Source organism: Erpetoichthys calabaricus, chromosome 15, assembly GCF_900747795.2.
Source record: "Erpetoichthys calabaricus chromosome 15, fErpCal1.3, whole genome shotgun sequence".
Lineage (NCBI taxonomy): Eukaryota > Metazoa > Chordata > Cladistia > Polypteriformes > Polypteridae > Erpetoichthys > Erpetoichthys calabaricus.
Genome location: NC_041408.2, coordinates 16,474,917 through 16,499,175, shown reverse-complemented (window position 1 = coordinate 16,499,175; position 24,259 = coordinate 16,474,917). Strand labels below are relative to the sequence as shown.

Genomic DNA, 24,259 nt, shown 5'->3' with positions numbered 1-24,259 from the left:
GTGGTATTTTGGATAATCGAGATGAATAGATGTGACAAACTCGTCCAAACTCTTCTAACGATCAGACCCCCTGTGAAGTGAAGCGGTGGGCAGTTGTCATCTGACTGAATGAGATGGGCCAAGCTGTAGCGCTTGGGTTTATTTGAAGGAGATCGGTACGGATGTAAATCCTGCTCAAAGTCTCACGGCATCACCTGCAGGATATAAAGGTCGCGTGCACACCGCTTGGCACTACGCGTAGCAGAACACCTCCTCAGCGTCGAATACTTGGATCTGTGAGAAATTCACTGGAGAAACCTCCTTCCTGTTGTGTGCCCATTTTAATCTGAAATATTTATGCAGAAACAATAATTAAGATTTAGGCAGGAATCCTCCATCACACTTGGTATTTGGAACTTTAGCCAGGGTAGCACTTCTCCATCAAGACCCCCCTTTAACTACACACCAAGGTTTCAGAGTGCCTTTGACATTCAGAAGCTGGACAGAGACACTCACTCTCAAAATGACTGGAAAAGTGAGACCTGCAGTATGAACAACCCTGGAGGTGACGAGATGCCATCAGCCTAACCCCCCCACTCCAATCATCATGCAGGCCTCAGTCACAAAGTCCGTTCAGTCACAAGATCAGTGAAAACGGCAGGCAGCGCAAGTCTTGGATGCTCTCATGTGCCTTGTGCGTGGTGCCATGCTGCCATCTAGTGGCACAGATTGCTTCTTCAGGGAATTGGAGAGCCCAGCAGATCACCAGTCCTGGCTTGACTTCTGCCTGATGAATTTGAGGCACAGGTAGTAGAAAAACATGAAGACGACGCAGACGGCCAGCAAGATGAGGTAGCAGGCATAGAGTGGGTCAGAATTCAAGTCCATTGCCTCCACGACCTGCAGAAACCAACAGAAATCATGGGTTTGGCCTGGCAAAGGAGAATTTCTACCAGAAGGTAATGACTGACTTTTTTGTGTGTGTGATAAGAACTGAAGTGACTACCAAGATGGGATAAGAGGAGATGTCAGTCCAGCACCCATCAGCTTGTGTACATTTTCAAAGGCCACGTACCTGACTCCCGTCAATATGGAACGTGAAGTTTCCAAGCGTCATCTTGTACTTCAGTCCTATGAACTGGACTTGCATGAGCCCTTCAAAGCCCCACCTCAGAAAAGAGATTTTGGAGAACCACGCTGCCACTGAAAGATAGCAAAAGACCGATCAGAAGGGCAGTCCACATTTCGGACACCTTCCACAAGTTGTGTGTCAGACCACAGACCAAGGAGTCCACCACGCTGTAGCGGTCTTCTATGACTCAGTTTTGCTCTGTGATTGGCAGGTCAGCCATCTTGACCACTAGCACCAAGACACAGACACCACTCCAAAGATGGCCTCTAGGTGCATACGTACAAAATAGTGATCTGCCAATTTGAACGTGTCACCATGATCAGTAAACACTACAATACCTCGAAACGTTGGTCTTCCTTAATTGAAATAAGCATCTCGCCTTGGACTTGAGAGTTCTAATTAGAGAAGGCCCATCGGTGTCTCATCAGAGACTTCACAATAAGGCCACTTAGTCCGCTCATCACTTCCTCTCCCTCTCCGTTTCCCTCCTCGCCTGTCCTGTTACCTCATGCTAACCTTCCTCTGTCCATCATGTCCAGGTTCTTTACTTGGTCTCATCACATCCAAGCACCTCTGGCCTGTCCCTAACGTGGCCCATCTTTATTCCCCCTCTGAATTGTACCACCCTGTCCAGACTTTGTAACACTTGACTTACCCAGCCACATGTTCTCTAGGCTGATGACAAAGCCGCCCGTGAGGTAGAAGGTGGTGAAGAGAGCGTTGCCCATGAAGGAGGACAGTTGCAGTGTCGGTAGGAGAGATGCGCTCCATAAGGCCATAGCACGGCTACAGTACACCACAAGCCAGACGATGAGGAAGTTCAACAGGAAAGGCCCAGTCTCTGCATTGAGGCCTGCCAGCCAGAAGATTGGCACAGCGTATACCAGGGTGAAGGCACAGTGCTCTGGGAGCTCTCCGATCACCTGCAATGGCAGACAGACCTGCTTGTAACTGGGATAACACCAAGCTCGCCATACGCCGGGGGCTTAGTAGAACAGTTTGTTACGATACAACAGGAGTCTCTGCGTTGTTTCTAAAACGTTTACTGGACTGATGTATAATCCAGCGGTGGCAGAAACACAAGTCGATTATTCGTGATATTGAGTTCATATTCATTCTTATAATCTGAACCAAAGCTGCCATGGAGAGGACCTGCCGCGAGGTGCACTGGGGGCACTCTCCATTAGCTTCATTGGGTAAGGCTGATGTCACAGTTGGACAGCATGCCACACCTGAAGATTACGGTCACCCGATCTCATCGCCTCCACGGTCACACAGAGAAAACAAACCTCGAGATGACCAGTTAAGTAACGGCTTCAAATTTCCTATTCCACCGTAAAAAGGATCAGAAGGTCCATACATATTGGCTGCCAAACGACACGGAGAATCTTTTATTCTTCTGTCACTCTGTTGTGGTACGAGAAAGACAAGATCTGCACTGGCTTCAAAGGTCCTCGAGTCTCTCTCTGCTTGAGGCCGCCATTGCTCTGCTCTGTTGCTCTTTTTCGTTCGTTGGGCTCTTCTCTGTCTGCTTGGCGCTGCAGGCTCATTAGTCGTCCACTCTCGTACACACATTACTGGCCCTTATAAGTCTTGCTATGACTGAGCTCCTGGAGACGTCACACTACATGATCGCTGGTCACAGGTGCACACATCTGTACAGTAAGCGAGGGCTTCGACTGAAAATGGCTGGAAAATTCCTGTAGTGTGATGAGGCCTTAAGATGGCTGTACTCTAAACCAAGTGGCTCAACTTTGGAGTGAGGAGATTTCTCACCAGTGTTTAATCCCTCATCACTTTCGACCATTTGGAGTCATTCAGTGCTGTTCCTCCTGTCACAGTTCCAGCTTACTGCGCATTTTATAACCCAACATCAGTGATGTTCTTCACATTAAAAGTTCTCATCCACTGCAACTCCTCTTGGAGGCTTTAGTAAAATGGCAGCCTTGAAACAGTGTAGACCTTTGCTCTTCTGGTTCTTCACCTCGGGTTCAGTACACAAGTCGTCAAGAATGTGGCTGCACGTCTGTCAGACTAGATGGGACAGGAGTGTCATTTAAGTTCTGTCGCCAGCCACCCAGTATGGTGACGATGTTCTGCCGCGCCGGGGAGTATACAAGTGGAGTGATCGGTGACTGATGCAGACGGCCATCGACATCAAAACCTCTGATGAGAAGTGGGAAGAAGCTGCAGCCATCATTCTCACAGCCAAAACAGTAGCAATCGGGGAAGTCCCCTTACAACTAGGAGATTTCATCGGTTTGCAGGCGATGACAAGATAAAGGACATGGCGCTGACTGACTGGCTTTGCACTCACTCACCCGAGGGACACGTGAAGCCTGCAGGAGTCGACCAACAAGTAATGAGTTTGACGACTGCACTCACCTTAGCAAAGAAGTAGGCTGTGACGGAGTACATGCCGTCCTCGAGCTCGTGGAAGATCATCGCCCTCTCTGAGTGGCCTGGTGGAACAAAAAAAAAAAAAAAAGACTGTTACTCGGCCCATGCCATGCGTCACCAATGTGTGGAATTTTATAGAGAAGGTCCGTGAGGTGGACGGTGAGTAGAGCAGCGACGTGTCGCGATCCTCCATTTCTGTAAGGTCACATCACACGGGGTGCCACAGGGTCTCTCTTCCTGCAGTTACACTGCTGATCCCTTAGCAGTAGTCATGTTCTCCCCATTGCGTGGGTTGGTGTTCCACCCACATCTGCAAACGCGTGCAATTCCTAAAGTGGGCTGCGTTTCCAGGGTTATTTCCTGCCTTGTGCCCAGTGTAGCCTCTGCTTCTCCTGAATTGGACTAAGCAGGTTTTAGGACAAAGTGTTCACCCTGCGCTCAAGTGTTACTCATCCAGTGTTTGTTCCTGCCTTGCACCCGATGCTTGCTGACACAGACTCCAGCTTCTCCACCACCCGGCTCTTGTTGTGTCTCGTGTTTGCACGGCCTCGACTAGTGGTGTCCATTCCTAGTCCCGGAGGACCTTGGTGGCTGCAGGTCTTTGCTCCAATGAGGTTCGTCTCCTTTGCTTTCTCTTCCCCTGTACCTCCATTGCCATCATTCTTTTGCCCACATATTCATTGTCTCCTCATTCCATGTCCACTTTAACCTCCTTTCCTGTACTTTCTTAGATTTGTCTCCCACTTTTGTTGTACCCGATTGTTTCATTTCTTATTCTGTCCTTTTTTTTGTTACTCCATACAGCCATCTCAACATTCTCATTTCTGCCACATCTAACTTCTCCTGCACCCCCTTTACTGCCCACGTCTCAGCTCCATACATCATTGCAGGTCTTACGCCCGTCTTTAACCTTCACCTTACTTGTCCGATCACACAATCCTCCTGATACCTTCTTCTGATTTTTCCAAACACACCACACTCTAGGAGTTATCTCTCCACCTGTTTCTCCATCTTGGTCTACCACTAGTCCTAGATATTTCAACTTGTCCACTCTTTTCAGTAGCTCTTCCTGCAGGCTAACGTTTGAATCATTAAACCTCTCATGTTCCATCTTTTTCTCTTCAATCCTCTGACTTCCAAAGCCCTTCTCCATTCCTCCAACCTCTTCTCCACTTTCTCTTTTCTGGTGCCACACAACGCGATGTCATCAGCACAATGTCTGCAGCAGGTAGTTTGATCTTTAATCCTGTGACCAGACCAAAGCGGTCACGAGCTGGAGAAAGACCCCCTGGTGCAGACCCCCCTCTAACTGGATCTTAGGTCTGTTACCCCAGCACTCCCTCACTCATGTCCTAGATAATCCTCACGTACTTCTCCTTTCTCTCTCATGCACCTCCAGACCTGTTGACGTGACACTTTACCTTAAGTCTTCTCTAAATCGATCAATGCCACATCCTTTCCATTTTTTTCTCGATCTTCTGGATGGGCCGTCGCAATGCAAAGCCTGCTGCTTCTTATCTCACTTTAACTCTTTGAGGGCTGAATATTTTTTCCAAAAAAACTCGGTTTTCTGAAAAGCACACAAAGCAAACGTCTCACACATCAATCGACATACAACTTGGGGTACCGTGGCAGCTGTCACTGTCTGTTCTCCATTTGTGGTGCCAGCGTCTGCGAAGGGGCGGCTCGTTTGCCAGCAGGAATGTGGGGCAGGCCACCTGCCTGGCTGTCTTCACACGGTGGTGGCAGTCGCAATGCGCTACAATCTGGTTTGTACCTCATGTCATCGTAAGTGGTGATCCTCCTAAAGGAGCCTCAGCTACACAAACGTGTTCAGCACCACGAGCAGCTGGGGACCAACCAACTCATGCTGGTCTGTCAATTTCCTTTGCAATCTCCACCAAAATTGGAGTCTGACAAGTCAAGAGTGCAATTCCGCGATAACACGCAAGACGTCATCGATGGAGTATTTTGCTTTGTGCATTCGTTTTGGTCTCCTGTCAGACGTCGATGCCATTTTTAAAGGTTGATTGCCCTTCGCTATCCATGGGTATGCAGGAAGTTGAGGTCAGAGCAACAAAGCTAACTTTCCTTCTAGCAAACAGAGTCGAACTAAAACGTTTTATCGCCATTGATGGCTGATTATTTTCCTCTACCCCCAAATTTCGACAACTGTCGACTATCAAATAATAAAAAAGAGCAGCTCACTAAACAATGAGATCAGTTTGAGGTAAAACGACTCGCAGATTGTGAAACTGGTTGGATCCAAAACCTACAACCCCGGGGGCCACTGGGACCGGACAGCCCTGGCCTCAGCTGTTGAAGTCGGCTCTTGAATGTGGTGGCAGACGGAGAAGCCGTCCCACATTCAGTACAGAAGGCCTTCCATAAATGTCCTGGGTGCTTACACATTCGTGATGGGGTAAAGATGCCAACTGTCTAGCTCAGTGGTGGCAAACCTATGGCACGCGTGCCAGAGTGGGCACTGGCGCTGTCGCCCCAGCACAGAGTTCATTACTAGAAAGTGTGATATGTGGCCGGCCTTTCATCCTGGCCAATACCCCCAGGCCACCAGGTGGAGCACTCCCTGCAGCATGGAGGTGCCCCGAATGCCAGCAGGGAATCCTGGACAATGTAGTTTTTATCCCCAGCCCTGTTGGATACCTTGGGGCCCGCTAGAAGGCGCTGCAGGGAGGAATAAAGACTACTTGCCTTATGCCCCGGAAGTACGTCCGAGTCACATGGACAAGGGGAACGATGTGCTTCCGGGGTGAAGAAAGAATGATTTGTATCTGTCACATGGACAGAGAGGGTGAAACACTTCCGGGTCAAGGACTATAACAGGATTGTGGGAAATCGCAGACGGAGAGCTGAGCTGGGTGGTAGGGTGGCTAAGTGTCTGGGAGTGTGGAGGATTGTGAATTATTGTAGTTTATTATTATTGTACTAGTCATTTAGCCCGTTACAATAACGGGCGCTAGAACAGTAGGACCTCATTCTTTTTGTTGGTCGTATTTTTCTTTGTCTTTCAGCCTTTCTTTTGTTGATGTTTACTTGCTGAGCTGACCGTTCTTCGTGGGCTGCCGCCGTGTATTGTGTGCCTTTAATTTTCTGTGACAGTAATACTGTCTTGTACGTCCGCTGGCTTGTACGTCGGTAATATGCCTTTAATCTCCTCTGACAGTAATACTGGCTTGTATGTGGCTGTAATATGTGTCACTGTATGGTGTACCTTTAATTTCCTCTCGCAGTAATACTGGTTTGTATTTCCGTTAAACGCCTGTAACTTTCTCTGACAGTAATATCACACATCGCACCGTGCCCCGTGCATGCGCACTTCACCAGAAGACACCCACACACGGACACCTGGACGCACGCAGGGATTTTATTAAAGAGGATGAGTATTGTGGAGAGGAGGGTGCTTTGTGCACTTTATTATTATAATAAATTATCATTCTGGACTTTTATCTGGTGTCTGATGTCTGGTCTGAGGGTTCAAGGGGTCGACAGTGTCTCTATCTGTCACAAAAGCCAGAGGGACGCGGGGCCAGGCTGCTCCCCTCCACCTCTCCACATGCGCTGGAGGACATTTCTCACATCACACGCCCCTCTGCCCAGCAGCCCAATGGGCGCGTTTCCTCCGCGGGCGGCTCACATGCGGCGCGGACGGCAGCCTGTTGAGTCTGTGGCGAAGGCGATTCCCGTGGTAGGGTTGGAGGGGATGTGGTATAGCGGGTCCACAGCTCAGAATTGAAAAGGCCAGTTTTAAAAGATAATCGGGCGCATTCACGGGTTTTTATTTTTATGGGGTGTGTGTTAGTTCGGCCGAAGCGATTCCCGGGAGCTTTATGGTGCGGGCGGTCCTCTCAAGTGCACAGGTGAGGAGTCGTCCACATCTGTAATTGTTGCCGGGATCTGATAATCGCCACACCTGATCCACGTCCCCGTAATAAAAAATGAGAGAGAACGGGAACGGAGGTTAATGGGGAAGACCTGCATGAAACACTTGAGAAGATAGAAGGGATGACAACGGACAGCACAGTTAGTTCTGGAAATGAAATCCTTAAAGTGTGGAATTCTCTGCCACGTAATTTTAAGTCAACGGAAGCACTTGGGATTGCTTACCTTGCTTTGTTTGGATCATCTTATGTTTGTGAGCGGCTCTTGTCAGCTTTGAATTTGATCAAATCTGACACCAGAAACAGACTAACGGTTGACCTGAGTGCTGCTGTCAACCTTACAAAGTATGAGCCGAGGTTAGACAAATTATCAGCATGCACACAACAGCAAAAATCACATTAATTGTTCAAAAGCACGTTTACCTTTCAATGAAAAGTTGTTTGTTTGTATCATTGAAAGCGCTGTGATTGTGTGTTAATGTACGAGTTGTTTTAGTTAGTATTCAGGTTAAATTGCCGTGTTGGCACTTTGCGATAAATAAGTGGGTTTTGGGTTGCAGTTTGGGCACTCGGTCTCTCAAAGGTTCGCCATTACTGGTCTAGCTGGACAGGTTTGCGTGTTCCTAGAAATACTACGACGCCCATTAAACGAAAAACTCACACTTGGCAATGACATCCAAGACCACAGCAAATGGCGTGAGAGTTGTCATCATGTACATCAGGACTATGGTGTCCTGGATGGACAGCTTGGTGTCACCAGCACCAAAGTACAGAAAGCCAATCAGCAGGGACATCAGCAGAGCCTCACAGCCATGGATGAGCAGAGTCGGCAGGTCTCGGAAGTCATTGGAGACCTGGCGTCTGCAGAAAGAGAATGGAAAAAAAAGGTCAGCCTCACGTACAAGATGACAACAAGGCAAAGACTATGTGAACCAAAGCAAACAAAATCCTAATCAACAGAGAGACCGTCAATGGGGGCAGTCTGGACACTTCAATTCGGAGGTCTTCTCCTCTGTCCCGTGGAGAATTCTTGTGATGAGGACTTTGCTCCGCCGTGGGGAGGGAGTCACAGCTGGCCGTTATTCACGATTTTGCACCCTTACCGCAACAAAATGGAAAACTGCTGCAGGCTTCCTGGCAACTGGTCCTTGGATTTGGCCGGAACATTGATGACCTCCTCGGGAGCCTTCGAGGTGGAACTACAGATGACAAAAAGGAGAGTTAAGCAGACATCTCTGAAAAAGGACCAGTTCAGCTTCTTCCCAGATAAACAGGTTGAGGACACTTGGGAAAGACAGAAGGAGAGACGCACATGGTCAGTGATGGAACGGTGGGGTTCACAGGGTCACTTAAACAGCCAAGAAAATCCCTAAAACCAAGTGTCAGAGAAGCAGCCCACAGCTGGGCCTACAGTGTACACCGGCAATTTCTACATTACCAGGCTGAACGAAGAAACAGGAAAACAAAATGGTGAACTAAGAAAAGATTGAAATTACAAGGAAGAATAAACGTGTGCCATGACACGACACTTGTAGCGATTCTCATCGAGTCAGCGGCAGTCGTCGAGTTGGACATCCCCAGCAAGTCACCTCGACCAAATCAAAGCAGTTTGAAGTACGTGACCACCAGCAAATGCTCGTCTGCTGCACGGAGGGCCACTGTGAGGAGTAAGGATGAGGGCCGTTTGGACCTCGCAGACACAACAGAACGGGAAAAAGAGAAAAGGGCCGCAGAGTGGAGCTGCAGAGCCTCCGCAGAGCACCCACATTACTGCACACTTACTCAGGGAAAACACAACAGTTAAAAGAGGAGTGTGTCGTGTGGTGCCTCTAACACAACAATGTGGAGCATTACAAGAAACAAGATAATGTGTTGGGGAGTCCACCAGTAGTAATGGCAGTACTACTACATGAGCATGAGCAGATCCTGACTGACTAGCAGAGTAAAGAGTTGGGTTTTTATAGGTGGAGGACAAGAAGGGGTGGGATCTCGGGTGGACATGAGGGCGTGGAGGAACAGAGGAAGTGGGTGGAGTCTTAACTAGTCTTTCCTTGTGGTGGTCTGTGGAAGAGAGAGGAAAGGCATCAGTACCGTTCATCAACCCCTGTCTCTGCATCTTACTCCCAGTTGAGCCCTTAGACTGCCTCCCATGTGCACGTGTTGTGACAATGACTACATTAAAACGGTCCGTTTAAAGAAATGATAAGGCACCAATGTACGGTAATCCATATCTATATATTCTATACAAGGACCCATATACCGGCATCAGAGTCGCACCTCAACAGTTTCAGGTGATAGTGACGTGCGATGAACGAACAAACGTGTTGTTTTGTCTCGGTCTCTGAATGAATGTACTGTTACAATGACACTAAAGAATGAATCTCTTTGAGGCATGCACAGTGCACGCTGCATTTTATATTGCATTCTACAACAGTCCGGGGCTATCATCTTAACTTCACTTAAAGGTCTTTAGGAAATAGCTCCATCCATCCATTTTCCAACCTGCTGAAGCCGAACACAGGGTCACGGGAGGCCTGTTGGAGCCAATCCCAGCCAGCACAGGGCACCAGCCCACCACAGGACACGCACACACACACTAGGGACAATTTAGGATCGCCAATGCTTAGGAAATAGCTGATCAGTAAATTGTTTCAGCAAAACAGTCACGACGACAACTAGCCAATGACTGCCTTGGTAGATGACACCAAGCACCGCCCATTGATCACTTCACCCTGACTGTCGCGGCACACAGACTGATTGAATGAACCGGTATGCTCCCTACTGGTCTGGAGGAGCTTTGCAAGTTCATTCACAAACTGCAGACATGACACTCGCAGTACGCTGCATCGCAGTTCACCTCACTGATGATGTGTGTATGGCAGACTGGGATAGAAAAGAAGGAAATTGTGAGAGATTCATCCAAACCTGAAACTAGTTTTATTCGGGCATACTTCAATGTTCTCTCAGTTTTATCATGGTGTGCGCACTATTCTAAGATTCTGTTTGTTTGGTTCTTTTCTTTTAATTTCTTGTTTTCGAAGTATAGGGAAAGTATTGTAATCGTCCAAAAATTCGATTTTGACAAATCTTGATACAGTCGATTCCGCTCAATCGGACCACATCGGGACGCGATCATTTTGGTCCTAATAACCGGCTGGTCCGCTTACAGGAACATGCCCTATACATGTGCAACCAAGATGGGACATGCTATAAGTAACATATTAAAATGTCATTATGACTTTAATTGTGCTCCACACGCATATGGCAAACATACAAACAAGAACTACGTACATGTACATGTACGGATGCTTACAACTTTATTTATTGAAAAAGAAATCTACAAATTCTTCGAAACGATCTACACGACACTCAGGATGCGAAGCACAATAAAAAAGGTTACATTACCAAATTCCAGTCAATGTTTGAAGAACTTGTCTAGTGTGATCTGACGCATTCTGTTGACGCACTGCACTTGAACAAAATCACCACAAACATCTAACGCATGAAATAGCGGCGCAAAGTTTCAATGCATTTTCTGGCATCCTGTGTTGTCACTTGCACTAACTCATTAGGGTCATCATCATCACTTTCCTGGTCTTCTGATGCTGTCATGTGTTTCGCTGCAATTCGAGCAACAATTGAAGCAAAAGCTTTCTTGTGTAAACTTTAATCCTTATTGACAGGAAGGAATTCCTTGCACGGACACTCTTGTTTACGCTCGACTTCATGTCGCCGGCTACTGGGCAGTCCGTTTTAGGAAAGAAAGGGCAGGCATGTTCACCCCCACAGGTTTGCACTTGGTACAAATTTTCCGACTTCCTGACCTTTGATAAAAAGCATAAATTCTCCTGGGGAGCCCAGGGATCCTCCCGATGTCGCTGACCCGCTTTACATCCACTTTCCGCGGGCGACTTGTGGCTTCTTTTTCTTATTCTCTGTCACGTTCTTTGGTCCGATTAAACGGAATTTTGGTCCAAATAAGCGAACAATATTAGGCTTATGTAATATGATCTGTTTCGGCACTTTAGGATTCAGTCCAAATAAGCGGCTGGTCCGATTAACAGGTGGTCCAATTAACCAGAATCGACTGTATTTTAGACTTCTGAGTCCGAAAATACCATTTTTGGAATTATGTCTGTGTGTGCGCGTGTGTGTAAACACGATAACTTGAGTACGTGCTCGTTTAGTTCAACCAAATTTGCTTACAAGTGTTTGGTACAAAACGTAGATTTCTATCAACTTTTCAGCTATTTCTGAAGTGGTACTTTACCTCTTATTCATGTAGCTGTGTTGTCTGATTTATTCAACTTTACTTTTATCATAATTGTTCAATATATTATTGATTTAATTTGATTAGTAGTTGATGGTTCTTTAATGTACATAATCTAAAAATCTAATCATTGTCCTACAGTTTACTCTTCAAATATCCATCCCCATATCTGAGTATACGAGAAAGTCTCGGGGGGACCAGTCCCGATTTTTTCTATTTGTTGTTGTAATTGTATTTATTGTCAAAGTTCAATAAAGAGGAGTATTACTATTATTATTTTGTTGCTTGCTTTTTATATTTTTGGTGGTTAAAGTTGTTACACTGTTATGTTACAATTCTAGATTTTAAATTCAAATATACTGAAGTGAACGGATCGGTGATTCAAAGACTCAAATCATTTTGGTGAACTGAATCACGACAGAGGATTATTTTGCGCATCACTAGAAGGTGCATGGAAGTTAGGTTAGGTTTCTTTATTTAGTCATGTTTACACAGGAAAACATGAAATTTGCCTTCTCAGTTGCATCTAATAACAAGTAACAGACAGAATGAAATAAAACAGACAAATAAAAATAAGAAAGGTTAAGGTAAGGCAGTTAGATAAAACATATCTATACCAAAAAAAAAAAAAAAGGTTACAGGATATATATCAAAACCTTAAACATTATCTCCGATATTTCTTATTGAAAAGTCGTATGGCACTAGGAAGAAAGGAGTTTCTGGAGCGATTTGTGTGGGTTTTCAAAGCAACTGTCCTTCCTGATTTACTGAAGTTTAGTTCTACATGTAATGGATGTCTGTCATCAGTGGAGATGATTTCCAGTTTCTTTAGCATTGCCCTCTGACACACACTAGTCAAATCATCTACATCAGCCCCAATAACTTTAGCTGCATACTTCGTAATCTGCTGGAGCTTTTTTGAGTTTTGGTTTGTCAGACTATTAAACCAGGCAATGAAACTGAAAGTGATCACGGACTGGATCATACTACGATAGAAGGACAACATGAGGTCCTTGTCTACTTTAAATAGTTTGAGTTTATGGAGGAGAAATAAGCGCTGGTTGCATTTAGAAAATAATTTTTTTGTATTTGTATTCCAGTTAAGATTGTTATCTAGGTAAGTTCCTAAGTATTTATATTCATTCACTATTTCTACCTCCTCTCCCAGAACTACAATAGGTGAACATACAGATTTCTGTCTCTTAAAATCAAATATCATTTCTTTGGTCTTTGTTACATTCAGAGTGAGAGAGTTTTTATTGCACCAGGTTACCATACAGTCCACCTGATTTAGATAGTGGCTTTCATCCTCCCCAGATATGCGTCCTATGATCATGGTGTCATCCGCATACTTAATAATGGAGCAGTGGTCATTGTTCTGTCTCAGGTCACTGGTGTACAGAGTAAACAGTAATGGTGATAAGACACACCCTTGTGGACTTCCTGTGTTTGAATGAAGAGCTTTTGAAAAAGTGTCCTGAACTTTAACTGTCTGTGAACGATTTAAAAGAAAGTTCTGAATCCATAGTGTGATAAATGGGTTTACATTCATACTGTTTAATTTCCCAATCAGTATATGAGGCTGTATAGTATTGAACGCTGAAGAAAAATCCAAAAATAGTGCGTTAATATCAAAGGAAGCATCCCAAGTTGCACGATTTTTTTGAAGCCAGTTAGTTTAAGTGTTTTTAAATGACGTTAACGGGTATTCTCAGGGTCGCCAACCCCTGGGTACGGTCTGACTGTCTCCAGGACACTCGCGGTGTTTCAAGTCCATGACACAGTGATTACGTTCCCTGAAATGTTTCGAGACGGGCCGCTATACATCTTCGGACTGCCCGTTGACAGGGCCGTCTTAATGGCATCATAGACCCCCGGGCAAAGCAGTGCGCTGGGGCCCCTGTTCCAATAACAAAACATAGACAGGCCTCGGAAACATTGTGGGCCCACTGTGCCCAGATGTCAAGCTGGCCCTGTGTGTTGTAGCCATATTAGCAAAACGTATTGTTATGTTCGAGATGCACCATGGGTTTGAAAATAAAGTTAAACTTCTCTTGTACTTGTTATATTTAAGCAAGTTATTGACAGTCAGAAGTGGCAAACGTCCAACGCTTTGCAAATGTGAAACTATGCTTGAAAGTCCTCATAGCATTGTCTGATTTGTTCTTCCCTGCGGTTTCTTCTCGTATAATCTGATACGCCCAATCCGCAAGATGAACAACTGCTGTCATCAAATGTGACATTCCCTGTGATCACTTCAACATGCTCAGGGGATGAGATCATCAGACAGGGCACTCATCATTTTTGACATCCCACCCGACTAGAAGCTGTGCAAAGTGACATCGGCTTTAGCGGAGCTCCACTGAGAATCAGGTGTCACCACACATCCAACTTTGAGGAATTGTGCAGAGCTGCAGTATATGGAATCTCCTGTGTAAAATAAAGAGGGTTTGAATGGACCTGACCGGGTACTGAGTAAGTGACCGTGTGAGTGTATGGCATAGCATCCTGCCCTCTTCAGGCTCATAAACATGGAGGACGCACCAAAACCAGAGCCTGTCCATCCTGATCTTCTTAACCAGCGTGGAGCCGTCTGTTCTGTTGCCCTACCTGGTATCACTGGTAGAAGCTGAATCTTCACCGTTGATCTCGGTGGGCCTCCAGATGAAGTCATCGGTGTCCTTCACCTTATCCCAGAACTGGACAGTCAGTTCCCGTACCCTCTGCTCGCACTGGGCCTCTTGCTCTCGGCTGCGCCTGTCAATGCTGATCAGATCAACTGCAAAGAAGACAGCGAGAGTCATCAGAGCTTCACCTCTTGTGGCCGCTGCCTGTGCCATGGCCACTTCATGCAATTTTATCTGTAAGAATGTCCATCTGTCCTTCCATCCGGTACCCAACTGTAGAGTCTGGGCAGACAGGACACATACGTGCCCACCGATGTGCTGAAGACTTACCACACACAGACACAGACCCCGTCCAGACCTCAACACGACTCTGCAGTTGGCACCTTTGGCTTTTAAAGATCTCGTTCTACTGCAGTCGCACCCCTCATGGTCTGATGCTGTCAGTATCGTGTAGCTTGAGCTCTAATTGGCACACCGTTTACCCAAAGCTGCCAGGAAGGGTACCATCTCCCTGCACTTCAAACTGGGTAACTAGTTAGAAGATGACTGCTGTTTCGATCTTTGTTAATCTAAATCCTTATTCACGCTCACGCCATACACTTTTTTCAAGTCAAGCTACCTTGGACGGGGGTGACGAGTGGGCCATGTGAAAAACTGAGTCACTACAGCCACACAAAAAGACAGGTCCCTGAAACGTGCATTGCATTATGGTCCCAAAGGACTAACATTGAGTTACACGACGAAAAAAAAATATGAATAACAAAATGTTTTAAAACTAGAAAGCAAGCGGATCACCGCTCCGCCCAAGATCAAGGTTCCAACACCAGCAGGTTGCCGCGCCACATGTGCTTGACGTTTAGCGGATGCCGCAGCTGTCTTTCTTTTTCATCTTGTCATGTAATCGGCTTTTACAATTTGCTTTACACACAGCAGAAGTTGCGGCTCCTCTTTTTCTGTCTGCCATGTCACCTTCTTAAATCAGTTAAGACGTGAACCCCAAGAATTTTGGAGACATTACCGCCAGCCACATTTGATGCTTGTATCACATTATAAGAGTGGTGGCTCCAAGGCTAAGGATCTGCGCTGGCATCCCAAAGGTTGCCGGTTCGAATTCACTGCCAAAAGAGATGCTACTCTGCTGGGCCCTGGAGCAAAGCCCTTAACCTTCAATTGCTCCAGGGGTGCTGTACAATGGCTGACCCTGCGCTCTGACCCCAAGGGGTATGCGAAAAGATGCATTTCACTGCGTGTTGTCCTCTATAACTATGTATGTGACAAATAAATAAAGAATTGAGACCACGGGTGCCCAACTCCAGTCCTGGTGGGCCGCAGTGGCTGCAGGTTTTCATTCTAACCATCTGAGCCGTTTTTACTGCCCATTAACTTGTTTTGCCTTCGTTTTAGTTGACGTGACTCAGACCCTTAGTTGTTTCTTTTTCTTTAATGAGCAGCCAAACAATAACGAGACACAAAACAAGACCAGCTAACCTGAAAATAAATAATGGTGAAGGTCTCGGCCATGTTGGTCTGCTCAGGTCACCAAAACATCTTGACAGTGGTCTTATTAAAAAAACAGAAAATCAACAGTCTGCTGTGGCAGAACGAGAGCAGCGACAAGTCCTGATATTCATTAACAGCGAGAATCGGCTTCTCATTAAGAAACTGGTTGGAGTTTGACGTTCCAGTGTAGCTGGTCATCTGTCAGCTCGTTTCACATCTCATTTCTGTTTGGCTGCCATTTAATGAAGAAACGAATCAATTCAGAGGACTGAATCCTTCAAAACTGGACTATTAAAATGGAGTTAATTAGCAGTGAGAACTGATTAGGAAAAGGGTTAGAATGAAAACCTGCAGCCACTGCGGCCCACCAGGACCTGAGATGGACACCCCTGGTTAAGACCAAGATGAAGGCTCTAGCTTCAGTGGTTCTCTAGTAATGGCGTGACAGACAGACCTCAGCATTTTATAGAAGCAGATCAAGAAATAAATTAAAGAAAACACTTAATGGCGTGAGCATTCCTAGTAGGATACAAAGTCAAGGCGGCCTGTCATGGCCTCAGACTCACCGTAGAAGTCCGACGGGTTGCAGTACTGAGGGCAGGGATACCCCAGGGTGGTGAAGTAGGGCACCATGTCCTTGGCTGCCCCGCAGTAGGCCACTGACCCAGTGGACAGGAGCACCACCAGGTCGAAGAGCTGAAAGATGTCAGAGCGAGGCTGGTGGACCGACAAGAGCACCAGGCGGTTCCCCCTCGCCAGTCTGGACAGCGTGATCACCAGATTGTGTGCTGTGAAGCTGTCCAGTCCGGAGGTCGGCTCATCAAGGATGAGGATCCCTGCAAGTAGAGAATCTCAAGTCAATCAATGGTGGCACAACAGTTTGGCTTGTCTGCAACCCCTGGAGAGAAGGAGGAGGGCACCAGAGCGCCATTATGCTGGACTGTTGAGACAAACCGCATAATCTGGAAATGGCTGGCGCGACACAGTGAGACAGTGGAGAGAGGGACAAAGAGAGCCGGAGAACAGGCTGCAGTGTGGCACACGGTGCACAGAGGTACCTACTAGGCTGCCGTGAAGGTTTCAGAGAGTGCTTGGCATATAGTGAAGGCCCACTTTTGGGCACTAGACAACCATAAAGGGCACGCTGCCCAGAGTAATTCTGAACTCCGGTGTGGGCACTCTGTCCGCTCACCTGGGTTCCACAGCAGCTGCACAGCAATGCTCACCCGCCGCCTCTCGCCACCAGAAACACCCCGGATGTACTCATTGCCAACCCGTGTGTTCGCACACTGGCGCAGTCTCAGCTCGGCAATCACATCTTCAACCTGCGGTCAGCAGAAAACAAGTGGTCAGCATGAGGCGCACCCCCGACTACACGCTGAACACTAAGGATCATCTGGTGCCCACCCTCTGCTCCCGCTGCTTGTCGGTGAAGTGAACGGGCAGACGCAGTCTCGCCACAAATGTCAGCGTCTCCCGGACGGTCAGGTGGGGCAGCAGGCGGTCCGACTGTCTCACGTGGGCAATGCTCTTCCTGACCAGCTGAGGCGAACTGGGCTTTCCATTGATCAGAAGCTCGCCAGATGCAATCTTGCCGCCCTCGTCTCTACAAGTGATGATATCCAGCAGGGAGGTCTTCCCGCAGCCTGTGAATAAACGAGACCCATCATGGAGGGTGAGCAAAGGGGCTGGCAGTCCACACCGGAGAGGCTGCCACATTTACCTGAGCTGCCAATGACTGCCAGCATTTGGCCGCTTTGCACCTTCAGGTTGAGGTTCCCGATCACAGACACGTCATCTCTGCCTATCTCCCAGGGCATGCGGAACTCGGCCAGCTTCTCGTGCCATGGCACCTGGGCAGCCATGTTGACCTGTTTGGAAAGCATTATTTTAGCTCAGAAAGGGTGCCAGCTTTGTGATCAGGCACACGGATGCCAGCTGAAATTATCTACAATACATCCAAATATCCAATCACTGGCCATGGAGCGGGACCCACCTGATAGTGCAGCTGCTTGACCTCCAGAACGTTGGGTGCCCCGCTGTAGGTGAAGTACAAGCTGCTGTCCTCATCGGGGCCAGCGAACAGCCCATCCCGATACCTCTGAAGACCAAGAGAGAAGCACATAAGTGGCATGCACGCCACCAAGACAGGGTGCCCATTCTTCATAAGACACATGAAGCCTCATCTTTCATCTGCTGACCACAGGTGACCCTTTCCTGGACTCGGTGGTCTTGTCTCTCACACATTATTTCTTTTCTAGGGAATTTGCCCAGAATGCAGCCTGCAGGGTGAAAGGTTTTCCTACATACTGGTGTGCCCGACATTGGATTTGCACTCGGGTGGCACCATGGTTGGTGTTACTGCCTCACAGCTCTGTGACCTCAAACCCCAGCCTGGTCACTGCCTGTGTGGCATCTGATTGATCCCCCCAGTTGCTCGACTTTTTGTCACTCCTTCCAGCGACTCTACATTGGCACTGTACATATGAGTGTGCCCTTACACGGACTGGCATCCCACCCTGTCATGCTCAGTCATTCTAAGATATTCTGCAGGAACTGGATGAGCAGATATTGATAATAAAAGAATGGAAAGTACATTTGTCCCACTTCTTTATATTTTTGTACTGGACTGGCATGTGCCCAGCGAGTGGACTGCCCAGCACGCAACTTGTTTTGTGTGCTGTGGATGAGGCAAACCACCATGTACTGTTCTCACTTGATTTATGCCCGTCAGTCCACGCCACAGTGAAGCTTTACTGCGCCAGCCATCCCAACTCTCCCCTCCCTGTGCCCACTTCCACAACGACACCTTACCCCCAGCTCACTTACCCAGGCAGGGGGCTCCATGCTGTGTGGACGTCTGCTGGCTTTGTCCGCGAACAGGCAACTCACCCTGAGCTCGCCACTCCTGCAGCTGGCCGAGTTGGTTTCACTTTTTCAGACTCTAAATGGGGGCAAAGGTTCCACCCGATAAGCAGCGCCGCAGCGGCAACAGGAGCTTCAGAGCAAAGAGTGGCGCAGTAGGCTCCTGCAGCATGGACGGCTCAAACGCCCCCAAGGACGACCTGGAGCTCCGCAGTAACAGAGAGTGGCGTTGTCATCCGGGGACGGCGGGGAATCGGCCCTCCTGCAGCCTGAGCGTCAGCCGCGTGTCCTACTCGGTGAGGTGAGTGCCAAGGGGCTGGGAAACGGGGAAGGGCTTTGTCTGTGTGTTTTTACGAGGTGGTGGGCTGAGAGTGACCACCAGGGAGCTGCCATGATGGCCAGGCGAGCTGAGTCACCACATCGCTGCTTCTGTGTCCTTCTGGTGTGAGGCGGCCATGACCAGCACTGCGCCCCGATCGTCAGTTTGGCCAAGGACGGGGGGGCATCACGTTGCCCTCTTTTCAGTTGCTGCTTGTGACCCACCAGCCAGGTGTCACACTGCTATTACTTGTGTTTACCTTGGCCATATGACCTCACCGAGGGTCTTCTGACATCTTCCGACTCCCCCTCTCCTGTGTCCCTGCTCTGCGTCACCTTGCTTTTTGATTCCTGATGTTGGACAGCAGAACATCAATGAACTTTGCTGCCCCTGCATGACCCTCGTCATCGTCCTCAGATGCTCCATGTCAGGGGTAGGCAAAGTCAGACCCGGAGAAGCGTAATGGCTGCCGTTTTTGGTTAATGACATACGTAACCCTGCCAGTTTCAGATCTTATTGAATGTCGTGGCTTCGGAGTGTTCTTGTTCTGCCATGTCAGGTCATTCTTAGATCGCAGATTTTTTTCAGTGGAAGGTTCTCGTCCAACTGATTTGAATCCTGAAGCTGATTAGCAATTCTCAATGCTTGACTTGCTTTGCTTTCTTTTAAACATCTTAATGAATCCGAGAGTTCATGACCAACACACACAGGTGTAAATGGGGACAAGTAAGATGGAGAACTGCTGGCTCCTTTGCCATCTTACTGTAAATGAGGAGTAAGTTCAAAAACAGCGACCACAATAAGGTGGAGACAAATAAAATGAAGCTTGAGGAGCAGCAGCTTTAACGGCAGTAACAGACGACATCTCATCAGGAAACTGGACGAACAAAAACCTGCAGCTCCTACGGCCCCCCAAGTCCGACTTGAAGGTGACCTTCTCTGTCCTTTTTCCTTCTGTCCATGTAAGGCTCCTCACCTCGGCTCTTTGTGTGACCCCTCTGTCACTTGCTACACAAGGTGACATTCCAGTTCACTGCCATCCTTGTGATCACTCGGCACAAGGCCTCTCTGCCATCCAAACTGCCCTCTTGCTCTTAGCTTGTAGCTGGGCTCCCTGACCTGTCGTCTCACTATTTTCTTGCGTCCGCACTGCCACTGGTGGCTTTTTCTGATCACTCTTGATGTGACTGCTCACTCCTATCATCTAGCTGACCACCGGCCGGCCACCTTTTTCTCACAGGCTGAAAATGTTACACCGGGTCAGGCCACTTGCAGAAATTCTTAGATGGTTCTGTGCTGATGGGGTCTGTTAACAAGAAGGAGGAGACAGAGGAGAGGAGTCCAGTGGAGGACCTTGTGAAGTGCAAAGAGAACCTCAACATCAGTAAAACCAAGGAACTGCTTATGGACTTTCATCACACCAGAGAGCCTCCACGCCTGGTCACAATTCAGGGAGTGGATTTGGATGTGGAGGTGGTGATTCACTACAACTTCTTGGTGGTCCCCATCAATCTGTCCATTTACATGCACACACAAAACTGGGATAAGGGGAGTAACTCAGTTAAGGAAGAAACCCGATTTCTTCAAAATCATCATCAAGTACACCTATGGAATTCTCCTTTGGCAAAACACTCTGACGTCATTCATCTGTGCAGAAAAAGGTTAAGTCATCATTGGTCAATGTGTCTCTGAAAACGAGCAATGACGTCTGCGATGATTATCTTGTGTTTTATGCAGGGTGAGTCAAACTGAAGTAGCACATTTCTCCAGGTCATTGCGTGAGGTGGAGGCAGCCGAGTGGGTTGGGATGGGGGTCCTTTGATAGGCGATCCCTTGTAGTTTTCAGTCGGCCATGTGCCCTGGTCCGGTGCAGGGAAGCGTTCTTCAAAAATAACGAATCCATCATCGCTACGCAACGCGCCTTCCAAACACACTTCAGCATTCCAAGTCCTAAATCAGAAAACAATTCTTCAGTGGGTGGCTAAATTTCGACAGACGGGTACAACATTGAACAGGAAATCTCCAGGCCGAACGAACGCCTGAAAACATCCAAGCTGTAAGGGCATCAATTTTGCCGTCTCCTAGACGTTCAGCGCACAAACCTGCATCTGCCTCCGGCATTTCCAACATGTCTTTGAGGAGGGTTTTGCATGAGGACCTTAATTTCCATCCATACAAAATGATGGTAGTGCAGGAACTCACGGAGTGAGACTGGGAGAGCCACAGAGAGCAGTGTGTGAACATTCTGCAAACCGTTCATCGAGATGTCATCGTCATGTGCATTGACGAGGCTCATTTCCATTTGAATGGTTGCGTAAATAAGCAAAACTTTCGCTATTGGGCTGAAACCAACCCTCGTGAACTTCATCAGAGACCCCTACACAGTGAGCGTATGGCAGTTTGGTGCGCCGTTTCAGAATTTGCCATTGTACACCCTTAACTTTTTTGAGGAGTGGGGAGCAACGGTCACCGTCACTTCACAACATTACATTGAAATGCTAGAGAACTGGAACAAATGGATGTGGTGCATACCTGGTTTCAACGGGATGGAGTAACAGCTCATACAGCGCACAGATCCATGCAAGTTTTACGGGCGATGTTTCCGAGGAAGCTGATCGCCACGCAGGGAGATGTCGGGTCACCTGATCTCACTCCATGTGATTTATCCTTGTTGGTCTTTCACAAGTTGAAGGTCTACACACACCGGCTTCAAAACCTTGAAGTCCTCAAGGACTCTATTCACCACGTAATCGCCAAATGAGTCATGCGAGCGTTCAGAAATCGTCTCGAGGAGTGAATCGCTAATGATGGCCACCACCTAGAAGACCTCATTTTTAAAACACAGTGAAAAAATCTTATCTTGTATACCCTTTCTTGAGTCGTAATGAAATTTATTTTATCTTGTAGTATTTTTGTAGAATAAACGTTTGAAATGCGGTACTTCGTTTTGGCTCACCCTGTAAGTAAGTTTAGCCCCTCGTATGCTGTGAAGTCAAGAGCCACCGATGATTCTCAGCATGAAGACCTGATCTCACTCTTTCTAAATATTAACTGTCCATCAAACACTAGGATTAAAGCTAAACTCACATTCTATTAACAGCTTTTTGTTTTCCGGATTGCATGCAGCACACTGTTTTCTGTTTGGCTGCGTAACTGAGCCTTGCAAAGGAGCGTCAGACCGGTAAGTGTGCTGCTCGCCTTACACGCAGCGCTGCCGGGATGATAGTAATGCAGACACTTTAACTTCAATGAAATAAGTAATGTGCTAGGTAAGCTACTTGTTACGTTAAAAGGTAAACGTAATGTGCCAAATGGAGTCCGATTGATGTGTTCCCCCACCAGTGCTGCTCCTGAGATTAGCACGGTACGTTCAGCTCTTTAACATAACATCAAACAATTTCTGAAATATTGATACAGATTATTTCAACTAGGAGATGGAATAATGAGATCAGTCGAACATTTTCCTCAGGAAATTTATCTTTGCGGATTCTTCTAACCGAAGCTGCCGACAGTGTGTGCGAAGATAACAGACAGGCAGGTGAAAAGAGTGCAATGGACACACACAGACTACAAACTCCTTAACTGTAACCTGGTTATGGGTTTACATGGCCACATAACTGCAACCTACATGTGTTCTCCGACACCAATAACTGGATTTCTCTAACCAGAATAAAGGTTTACATGGCATTGTAGAAACCAGGCTTCTGTTAATCACCGGGTCATTACTGGACTGGTCTCATAACATGGAGGAACCACATAACAAAGTGCAGAGCTGACTCTTCTTTCTTAGCAGACTGTGCAACTTTAATGTGGGGAGCGACCTCCCTTACATCTTCGACAAGTCCATGATGGCCAGATATTCTATACTATGGTGTGCTGGGCTGGTAACATCACTTCAGGAGAGGCCAACAGAAGCAAAACTAATTCAAAATCAGATATGGGACCCACTTTTGACCTGCTAGATATAGCAGTGAAACTGAGAAGGAAGACAAAACTGAGTGCCATTATGACCAAAGCTGCACATCCTCTCAGTGACACAGCAACACCGAGGACTTTCAGCCAGTCAATCATTCAGCAAAAGTGTGTCAAGAAACGGCACTGGGGCTCCTTTATAACAACCACAGGGCGAGTGCTCTCTTATCATCAGCCAGGTCAGAAATGTTCTTCTTTTTGTCATTTTTGTTTGTGTTTGAGGGGTGGGGGTTGTTTGTTATAATAATTATTGAGCTGTTGCAAAAAACTACATTTCCATCCATCCATCCATTTACCAACCCGCTGAATCCGAACACAGGGTCACGGGGGTCTGCTGGAGCCAATCCCAGCCAACACAGGGCACAAGGCAGGAACCAATCCCGGGCAGGGTGCCAACCCACCGCAGAAACTACATTTCCCTTTAGGATAAATAAAGATCTATATCTATTATATAGTGCCTTACATATCTATCTGTCTATCTTGTATATAGTGCCTTACATATCTATAATAATAATAATAATTCTTTGCATTTATATAGAGCTTTTCTCACTACTCAAAGTGCTCAGCAATTGCAGGTTAAGGGCCTTGCTCAAGGGCCCAACAGAGCAGAGTCCCTTTTGGCATTTTATGGGATTCAGCTATCTATATTATATAATATATATATATATATATATATATATATAGTACCTTACATATCTATCTATGTATTATTTGTGCCTTACATATCTATCTATCCTGCCTACTATACTAAAATTAAAATCCATCTATCTAATAGTTGCTATCCTGTCTATCTCCTTCAACCCTTTATATGACTTCTCTGTTCTTCTCACGTCACACTCAATTTTCTTACCAATGCTGGCTCCTTGTGATCTCATCTCAGCTCTTTACGTGACTCATGGAGTTGTGACCACTCCACCATACCAGGTTGTAATGCTGCTTTCAAATAACCGAACCAAACACATGATGATTTCACACTACCATCTCTGGAGCAGCGGCAGGAACAACTGGAGAAACAGGAGTACCAACACCAATTCCCTACTAATCTCACAATACATGAAAAATTACAAATGACGATAAACGAAAAAATATGAATATATAAACATAAAAACAATACAAGTCCAAATAACTGTTTACAAACCCTCCCAAAATATGTCCCAAATAGAACTATAAATACACTAAAATAACAATAAATAATAACCCTTACAGATTTATGAATGATAACAGAGAGCTTCTCCAAACCGATCAGCATAGTTTGAATGGCCTACCGGCAGATGTCTTCAGGCCATGTCCAAGCCC

General features: G+C 46.9%; 2 protein-coding genes across 3 annotated transcripts in view; one reads left to right on the top strand and one right to left on the bottom strand.

The window, feature by feature from the left end:
- Window positions 1-315: 315 nt before the first annotated feature.
- Window positions 316-24,259, bottom strand: abcg8 (ATP-binding cassette, sub-family G (WHITE), member 8). Of its 2 annotated transcripts, none has more exons than XM_051919549.1 (13): window positions 24,168-24,259; window positions 17,804-17,908; window positions 17,531-17,678; window positions 17,215-17,453; window positions 17,000-17,132; window positions 16,374-16,643; window positions 14,291-14,459; window positions 8,514-8,609; window positions 8,072-8,271; window positions 3,497-3,573; window positions 1,767-2,034; window positions 1,055-1,182; window positions 316-879 (listed from the first exon to the last, which is right to left on the bottom strand). In XM_051919549.1, exons 1-13 carry the CDS (start codon window positions 24,210-24,212, stop codon window positions 742-744), a joined length of 2,016 nt encoding a protein of 671 aa, XP_051775509.1. In that variant the 5' UTR covers window positions 24,213-24,259; the 3' UTR covers window positions 316-741. The 2 variants fall into 2 exon arrangements, with proteins under 2 accessions (XP_051775509.1, XP_028676669.2); XM_028820836.2 differs by lacking the exon at window positions 24,168-24,259 and adding an exon at window positions 18,637-18,777.
- abcg5 (ATP-binding cassette, sub-family G (WHITE), member 5) overlaps window positions 18,756-24,259 on the top strand; it is a 33,748-nt gene continuing 28,244 nt past the window's right edge. The window contains exon 1 of the mRNA XM_028820835.2: window positions 18,756-18,973. Coding sequence (XP_028676668.1) covers window positions 18,756-18,973 — 218 coding nt within the window. The remainder of the gene's footprint in view (window positions 18,974-24,259) is intronic.